The 9,684-nt window shown below is 40.5% G+C and overlaps 1 protein-coding gene across 3 annotated transcripts in view; it reads left to right on the forward strand.

Moving 5' to 3' along the window:
* LOC109934229 (regulator of G-protein signaling 6-like) overlaps window positions 1-9,684 on the forward strand; it is a 118,724-nt gene that overhangs the window by 84,373 nt on the left and 24,667 nt on the right. Inside the window, exons 7-12 of one of the 3 annotated variants that reach the window (XM_048599936.1) lie at window positions 230-311; window positions 1,652-1,726; window positions 4,383-4,481; window positions 5,216-5,277; window positions 7,764-7,869; window positions 9,625-9,651. In XM_048599936.1, coding sequence (XP_048455893.1) covers window positions 230-311; window positions 1,652-1,726; window positions 4,383-4,481; window positions 5,216-5,277; window positions 7,764-7,869; window positions 9,625-9,651 — 451 coding nt within the window. Of the gene's footprint in view, window positions 1-229; window positions 312-1,651; window positions 1,727-4,382; window positions 4,482-5,215; window positions 5,278-7,763; window positions 7,875-9,624; window positions 9,652-9,684 lie in introns of all 3 variants that reach the window. The other 2 variants (XM_048599938.1, XM_048599939.1) reach the window with 2 other exon arrangements.

Consider the following 9,684-nt stretch of genomic DNA (forward strand, 5'->3'; position numbering starts at 1 on the left):
TGGAACTGCTCATTCTTTGTAGAGCTCAGAAAGACATGGATTACATTGTACATGTTCTGGGTTAGGGTGATTTTATGCCATTAATTGCCACAGATAGTGAGAAATACGTTTATGAAACTTACTATCGCAGCTTCGGAGACTGTTGTTATTGCATAGTTTAAACACACCTGAGAAATGCCTGACTTGTAAATTCAACGTGCCTTTGGAAGTTGATATCATCTTCTTTTAGAATTGACAGGAAAAAGGACAAGACGGAACGTAAGATCCTGGACAGCCAAGAAAGAGCATTTTGGGATGTTCATCGACCTGTTGTGAGTATAATTAACCTTTATCTGTTTGATGTAATTGCAGAGGCTATTGTCTAGCACAGTACAACTAACAGGGCACCTCAGCTGTAGGAGCTTGTATCAAAATTGAGCCATGCTCAGCACTTGAAATATTTTTACCATTAATTAATGAAAGTGGCCAGAAAATCACATACTTAAAATTTCAGGTTTGCAGTGGTGACAGATGAGGCTCCTCAACAAAGGGACGGAATTGTATATTGACCGTGTACTGATTTTCGCTGCACTCTGATCCTGGTGACTGTTAATTTGCCTAGCAAGTGATACTAAATCCATAATTTCTCAAATGTTTTATTGAAATTACTACTTTTTAAAGTGTGTATCTGTGTCCCTTTAATACCTCAAGTGACTCAAAATGAAAGCATCTTCTGAACTAAGGTAAAAATCATGGCATACCTGAAAATGGTAATCAATCGATCATCAGTTAATGAAACAACAAACAGAGGGGAAACATTTATTAATTCATACAGAAAATTTAACCTCCGTCAAGAACTCCCTACAATGACAGTCTTCATAAATGCAAATTTGTTCTTTTGTCTGGATGCATATTCACGTTGTAAGTGTAAAAATTGCGAAATTTAATTGCAAATTGCAAGTCCTGAACAGCAGGAAAGATTAGATAAGGCAGATACTCATTTTGTCATTGCTATTTGCTTCAGGCCCAAGCACCCATAATCTCATCTGCTGCTTTCTCACCATTTCCCTCTGTGCAGGACTCCATCTAAATGTACCTCGCACCCAGTTACACTGCCTGCCAAAGTATCTTTTCTTGGTAGCCACCACAACAATTTTCCTTCAGATCTACTTTATCTCTGAATTCCTTCTAAGCTCTGTCCCCTGAAATTTGAATTTTTCAACATGGTGACCAATTTTATCCAGATCAACATAGTCAATTCCATTCTCCATTTCAAGAAAACTCCATTGAGGTTGCCTGCTGTCATTGTGTGTGATTAGAGGCATCTACCGGTGTGTTGTCAGTACTACAGGCTAGGGAGAAGGGAAACCAGCGAGATCAGCATCTGGTCACTTGTACTCAAATTGCTGGGTAAGGACAGAATGAGCAATGAGCTCTTTATACTCAAATGACCAGCTCTCATTCACTGTCAAGCCCCAGGTATAAATAATGGCTGTAAGTTGTGGAGCTGATCTGCAGCTCTGATGTCGTATCTCAGGAATATAGAAGATGGCAGATGGATGAAGATTAAAATTGGAAAGTAAACTCTGCAATGAGCAGCAGAATGGCTAAAAGCCCATTGAGATTCTCACTGTCTCTCTTTTAAAATCCCTTTTTATTCTCCTTTCTGCAGCCTGGCTGTGTGAACACTACCGAAATGGACATCAGGAAGTGTCGTAGGATGAAAAACCCGAACAAAGTGAAGAAGGTGTGTTGTTCAAGCAACCTTCCCGTAACTCACTCCAAGAGGAAATGTTCAAACTTTTGTGGAACTTCATCAAAGCAAATTTCTGTAGTGGTACCTTCAGATTAAGTTCTGTTTAAAGTCCATGCTGTCTCTCAATGATGAAAAATTGTGAAGGAACTTGATGAAAACAGCCTACAATTTATTTCTCTGAGAATTAAAATGTAAATGGAACAACCATAATTAAATAACCCGTCAAATAATGGGGTGAATTCTCCTCCAAAGACTTAGAATCGTAGAGTTGTACAGCACAGAAACAGACTTTTTGGTCCAACTTATTCATGCATACCAACCATCTAAATTAATCTAGTCCCATTTGCCCTTCCTATTCATGTACCCATCCAAATTCCTTTTAAATGTTGTAATTGTACCAGCCTTCACCACTTCCCCTGGCAGCACATTCCATACACGCACCACCCTCTGCGTGAAAAAGTTGCCCCTTAGTTCCCTTTTAAATGTTTCCCCTCTCACTTTAACCCTGTGCCCTCTAGTTTTGAATTCCCCTATCCTGGGGAAAAGACCTTGGCAATTCACCTTATCCATGGCCCTCATGATTTTATAAACCTCTGTAAGGTCACCCCTCAGCCTCCGGCGCTCCAGGGAAAATAGCCCCAGCCTATTCAGCCTCTCTGTATAGCTCAAACCCTCCAACCCCAGCAGCATCCTTGTTTGATTTTTAAAAAGAATGAAAGAACTTCAGCTGAGAAATGCATGCCTACAGATGTGTAACGTTCTCCAACACTCGATCTCCAGTTTGTGCTAGTGTTAAAGTGTATTTTAGCATCCCATTGACGTAAGACAGAAAAATAGCTGGTATCCCTGCTGTTAGTTGTTCTCCAGTATTTCCCTATCAGAAGCAACTGTTGTTTGATGATGATGGATGATAATAGGACTATGATGACTCTACAGGTACGTAGCCCAATGAAGCTCACAATCTAAATTTGAGCATGAAGTCTGACAACTTAGATTAAGTAACAGAGGGTTTCTGCCATCTGTGAGCTGTACTGTAGCATTGGAGCTAGCGTTTGGAGTCAATGGGGTCCAAGATGTTGAAAAGAAGTATTCTGTCCTGCCCAGGTTTGTTTCACCAAAGCTTTGAATTTTTCATTACAAAGCAGTCAATGTTTGATATTAAAATAGAAATGCTTTTTGATTAGGCAAAAAAAAACAATAATCTCCGTCTTGCCCATGTTTGTGCAGCTGATATCGAGAAGTCCAGAGAGGAAATGAGAAGATTTCTGTCAGAAGCATATGGTTCTTGGTTTCACAATAAGTAGTCAGATTGAGCACAATTAAATTTGAACAAATTGGCAAGCCTACTGAAACCTTTTGAAAACATGTGTTTAAGAATGCAGAAAAGCTGTATAAAAGAAGAGGAGATTCATTCAGAGGACATGGTGCGTTGCCATCAATATTGGCACCCATTTTACATCCACAATATTTCTGCCTGCCAGACTGTCTTGGCAAACATGGAGAATGTTGGTGAGTCTCAGCTGGTCTGATAGTTTCTTTGGAGAGGCGGGGATATCTTCCACTGGAACATAGGAGGTTGAGTGGTGAGTTAGAGAAGTTTATAAAATAATGAGTGATATAGAGACAGTTAATGGTAGTTGTCTTTTCCCTAGGATGGGGGAATTTCAAGACTGGGGGGCACATTTTTAAGGTGAGAGGAAAGAGAATTAAAAAAGACGAGGGGCAAATTGTATACACAGAGGGTGGTTCATGTGCGGAATGAACTTCTTGAAGAAGTGATGGATTTGGATACAGTTACGACTTTCAGAAGACATTTGGAAAAGTACATGAATAGGAAAGGTTTGGAGGGATTTGGGCCAGGAGCAGGCAGACAGAACTAGTTGAGTTTGGGACTGGTTGGACCGAAGGGTCTGTTTTTGTGCTTCATGAGCAAGAAACCAAGTTAATGTTTCTAGTCCAATAAGACTCTTCTTCAGAACTGTCTTAGCTGGAGGGATTTAGTTTATGGATTGCATGTTGGCTTTTTAACGTTGTTCAGATGTGGCGGAGGATTATGGCCTCCAGCCTCATATTAGATCTTGTGTGTGAACTGTAGGCTGGCAACCCTTGTGGTATTGAATGCTAGATTGTTACAGCAGCTGCTCAACTGAAATGTTATACTAAATTCTCATCTTCTTATTTCAATGGGCCTTAGAAGGTATAATGCAAGTATGCATTGGGGTGCAAAGTGCTTCCTGAGGTCCTGGCCAGCATTCCTCCCTCAAGCTAATAAGGGGGAACTAGTCATTCAGAGCTGAGGAAGGGTGACCACACCCATAACGTTAATTGATTTTTTTTTCTGCACAGATGCTGCCAGACCTGCTGAGCTTTTCCAGCAACTTCTACTTTTATTCAAAGCTGTGGTTGTGTACAGATCATCTTGTTTCTTCATTAATAATTCATTTTTGAATTCACATTGAATTAATATGTGCAGTAACGTACTTTGCGAGTGCATTGATAAGACCCAAGCTTTTTGAGGTGCTGCCTTAAGTTACTTGCTTCCAGTTGCATGTTTAGACCATGTGGTTCTTGTTTTATGGCAGAACTTGAACGTGAAACAGGGATCAATCAACGCGATACTGACACTGATTTTTTTTTTTGTAATCAGTCGGTGTATGGGGTTTCTGAAGACTCACAGACACACAGTCCTGTACATTCACTTGCATCAACAACTAAGCAACCTGCAAAAGACGATCTGAAGAAGCAGGTAAAATAGGATTGGAAGGAGCTTCTATTCTGTATGTAATATTCCATTGTAAATGTGGACACTTAATAAATCAATAGTCTTTCTTAGTTAACTGTGAGCCAAACTTTCAAATGGCCACAAATAAATCTTTGAGGCAAAATCTGAGTGCACTGGTATCAGAGAATATGTGGCCTGCCCCTGGTCAGCTTTATTAGGCTGCGATAAGCTATTCTGAATTGTGGCTTGCTGCATGCAATTTGAATTATTTTTATTCCTAGATGGGGTCTGGGCCTCACTGAAAAAGGCAGCATCTATTGCCCAGCCCTAGCTGCTGTAGATTAGTTGGTGTACAAGGCCACATTACTGTGGATTTTGAGTCATGTGTGGGTCAAACCAGTTACAGATAACAGGTTTCCTTCTCCAAAGGACATTAGTGAACCAGATGGGTTTTTACAACAGACAATTATTGTTTTATGGCTACTGTCACAGGGACCAGTTTTCAATTCTAGTTTTATTAATTAAATTAATTTAAGTCCCACCAGAGGGGTTTGAACTTCAGTCCTCAGAATGTTAACTTGTGTCTCTGAGTTACTAGTCCAGTGACACTTCCTGAAAACCAGAGTCTCACGCTTAAACATGCTGAATGCGATGTATAGATTCCAGGGTGTACTGTGCTTAGGATGCGTTAACTGGACTAGCATGTAGCTTCACTTAATTTTATGCATGTCTTAAATGTTATTTCTTTCTCTTTCCAGATCACCTTATTAAATATCCAGCTAGACAGACATTGTTTAAAAATGTCCAAAGTAGCTGAAAGGTAAGTTTTTCATTCAGCAAAACTCTGTAATAATCTAGACAAGGATGATGCCAGAATTGAGAGGTTATAACAATCAGGAAGGAATTGACAGTGTGGGGATGGTTTCTTTATAATAGAGAAGAGAATGATAACCTTCCAGAAGTCTTTAAAGTTATGAAGGCATTAGGGACATTTAAGCGACTCTTTGATAGGCACATGGATCATAGTAAAATGTACGGTATGCAGGGTAGTTTGAACGTTGGAGTAGGATAATAGGTCGGCACAACAACATGGGCCGAAGGGCCTGTACTTTGCTGTACTGTTCTGTTCTATATGTTCTATTTGTAAAGCCAATAAATGGACTGCGAAGATCGGATGATCACTAACAAGACAGGATAAGATAGTCATGAATAAATACAATATGGACTTTTGGACAACCTTATAATCCAATGAACGTGTTAGAGCAGGAAGTGACTGGGGTGAATAATAGAAATGAATTTACAGGGGAACTGGATAAACACATCAGGACAGAAAGAATAGGATACTGTGGATGACATGAATTAAATGGAACGAAGTGGAAGGAGGCCTAATGTGGAGCATAAATGCCAGCATAGACCAGTTGGGCTGAATGGCCTGTTTCTGAGCTATATGTTCTAGTAAGTAATTGTTTACTCAGGATTCTCCCATGGCCATAGCCATCGTAATACTGGGTGTTTATTTTCTTTTGTGTTATGAGACTTTATGGCTCCCATAAAATGAATGGAGGATTGTCTATATTGGATCCACATATCCTCCCATTGGGTGCTACCAATGGTGGAACTCTGGTCTCCACTCACTGGGAGTGTGTGGAGTGACCTTCTGATGTGGAGGTGAAAATGCTAACACTAAGCTAAAAACTTGCTTTGTTGCAATGGTACATGTGACTATGACTTTGCATTGTCCCCTCACATATTGGTTAGATACGTTTTAATTTACGCCTCACACTAATAGTAAACCAAGCAAATGCAAAAAAAAAGCCATAAACTGGGGTCAGGGTAAATTGATCCTGGTGAAACTCTGATGGTGGAATGAGCTTCATTGCATTGTAAGTAGTGTAGATGGAAGTACTAAACTACACAGGATATTTATCGCTCAAGTGAGTGAGCAAAACTGTGATGAATGGATTTGATTGTGGGCTAAAGTGAGATTATCCCTAAGGGTCAAAAAAGGATGAAACAGAGGACTAAGTGGTGAAAAACTGGAAACAGTGGAGGTCCATGGAGACTTGGTGGTGTGAGTCCACTAAAATGTCCATTAAATTCATAAAATGGTCATTAAAACAAATTCTGAAAGTAGTCAATTCGGTGAATGGAATGCTGACCTTAATAATTACAGGAGTAGACCACAAGTCGGTAGAGGTCATGCTATAGTTATATTATCCATCTGCGAACAACCATCCCGCAGCACATGGACTGCAGCAGTTCAAGAAGGCAGTTCATCACCGCCTTCTACAGGGGCAACTAAGGATAAGTAGCAAATGCTGAACCAGCCAATGATGCCCAATTCCCAAGAGTAAATAAGAAAAGCTCGGGGAGGGGGATGTAGTGAGATTGGTAGAGTGAGAGCCCATAGTCAGTAGATAGGGCACCAGTGACTCTCATGAGGGTTTCTGGAGGGCTGTCCCATATCCTTTGACCCAACCAACAAGCAGGATTAAACTTCCTTCATTTCATTGCTATGTTTTCTAAGGCCTGGAAATCCTGACTAGCAGCAATTAACCATACTTTGTACTTTGAGAGCCTGAATTAAATCCGTTAATGAAATATCTTGTCTCCCCAAAGAGGTGCACTCATACCACATGCTGTGTTTAAACAGGAAAAAAAAGTGACAGGTTTAAATATGGCAGGCTGCCTTTGCATTGTGAGTGTTGTATATGATTTCAACACCCCCTATTCAAACCTGTGAGTTTGCAGTTAATTGTGTTAATGTTAATTGTCCAGCCCATTCCCACACTCTCTGGCCTCGGCTGTTCCAGTGTAAGAGAAACTTGAGGAACAGCACTTCGCCTATCAATTCTGCATTTTGCAGTCTTCCAAAACAGCTGAAGATTAAATTTAACTGTTACAGATCATAGCCATTGGTCCTACGTTCTTTTGGATGGCAGCACTTTAACTTTCTGCTGTCATTGTTTACATTTCCTCTAGACCCATCTTTTCTCTCTTTCATTTATATACCATTTGCATTGCTTCCTTGATCCATTCGCCATGCTTTCCCACACTAACACTGACCTTCCCTGTTGTCCTTTCCACTTTCCTTTCCCTGGCTGTATACTTGTTTTCTTAAAAGTTACTACTTTAATGTTTTCCAGTTCCGTTGAAATTTCAATGACTTGAACTGTAAACTGTATTTCACTCGTGACGGAATATGGCAGATATGAGTATTTCCAGCTTTGTCTGTGTTTGTTTCCGATTTCTAGCATATGCAGCAGTTTCCCTTAGCACTTATTGTTGCATTGTTTTTTTTCCCAGTTTGGTCAGTTATGCAGAGCAGTATCTGGAATATGATCCCTTGCTAACACCACAGGATCCACCTAACCCGTGGATCAGTGACGACAGCACATTCTGGGACATGGAAGCCAGGTAAGAGAGGAAGTTTGGTACTTGCTGTTGAAAGAAACAGTTAATTAAGTGGAATGGGCACTCTTTCTCTCCTTTTCACTTCCCTTGTCCTCCTTCTATTTTCTACTTGAAGTTTTATTGTGATATCAACCTGTTATTTATTAGAGACCTCATTTATTCCTTGATTTTGTTCTCAACGTCTTTCATCATTCTGGGAGTTCTAGCTTGGGGGGCCGTTCTTTTCCCTCCCGAAGAAAGAGGTTTTCTTCTGCTCCCAGTTGATACTTCCTTGAAAATCTCCCGTTGGACATTTTTTGTGCCAGCCTTTGTTTCTAATCCCTTTACAGCCCATTGAAAATATGCCTGTTCTCTGATGTGCATGCACCTTTAAGGAAACCTAAGTTAAATGATTGTCAATCACTACATCTCGACAGAATTTGTGTTGGTCCCATTTCTTGACCACACTTTGAAGCATCCCCAATGTAAGCACATTTACGATATCCAGACCCCAGTAAGCATTATCTATATATAGCCTCATTTTCAAATAAAGAACTCAGACTGTTACTTCACCTGTCCATGTGTGTGATTTGGTGCATTCATGTCTCAGAGAAGAATGTAATACCTTACAGTTCTGTAACATTGCCTTTGATTGCTCTTTCCTCTGTTTAATAACCCACTCTAAATCTAATGATATTGTGATCACTATTTCCTAAACGTTCCCCTTTGAAATGTGTACTCCTTCCTACGTCATTCCCTAGAACTAAGTCCAACACGTTTTCGTTACTTATTAGGCTGGAAATACAAAGAGCTAGGAAGTTCTATATTACATATTTCAGGAATTCTGTCCCATCCTTGGCATTTACATTGTTTTTCCTCAGTTTATACATAAATAATTTCAGGCCCCCATTGTCACTAATTTGTCTTCATCACTTTCTGCAATGTGCTGACAGGTTTGCTTCTCCTTTGGTGAAACTGGGATGGGGCAGTTCAGGATTGAGGGTAGAGCGGGTTGAAAGTGGCTGTGGTTAAGAGAGCTCGAGAATGGTGATCGGGGTGGGAATTAATAGGGTGTTAATCCAAGGGGAAACTGGGAGTAGCAGTAATAAGAAGGCTAAGAGTTATGATCGTGGATGAGCTGTTATGTTTGGCAATACCAGAAACAGGGTGCATCATAACACCAAAAGTCAAAGGAGCTGAAATAGACCACTCAGCCCATCTAGTCTGCTCCACTTTTCAATGAGATCACGGCTGATCTATTAATCCTGAAATCCATTTTCCTGTTTTTTCTCCATAACCCTTGACTCTTTTCCTTATTAAAAATCTGTCTACCTCAACCTTGATTATCCTTAATGACTCAACGCTTGCTGCCCTCCATGGTAAAGGATTCCACAGATTCACTACCTTCTGAGAGAAGGAATTCTTCTTTACCTTTGTCCTAACTGGGTCACCCTTCACTCCGATTATGCCCTGTGGTCCAAGACTCTTCCGCAAGGTGAAACAATTGCTCCACATCTATTCTATCAAGCTCCCTCTCATTCTTCTAAATTCCAATGGGGCGCAGGCCCAATCCACTCAACATCTCCTCATAAAACAGGTCCTCCTTACTTGGGATCAACCTAATGAACTTTCTCTCTCCCAATGCCAGTATATCTTCCCTTAGATTCCCTAGAGGTTTGAGAACTGTTCACAATACTTCAGCTGTGATCCAATTAGGGCCCTGTCAGGACAAAGCAATCTTGAGGTTTATTATCAGAGATAGTAGGAACTGCAGATGCTGGAGAATCCAAGACAACAAGGTGCAGGGCTGGATGAACACAGCAGGCCAAGCAGC

The sequence above is a fragment of the Rhincodon typus genome, chromosome 8, assembly GCF_021869965.1.
Source record: "Rhincodon typus isolate 14 chromosome 8, sRhiTyp1.1, whole genome shotgun sequence".
NCBI classification, from domain to species: Eukaryota; Metazoa; Chordata; class Chondrichthyes; order Orectolobiformes; family Rhincodontidae; genus Rhincodon; species Rhincodon typus.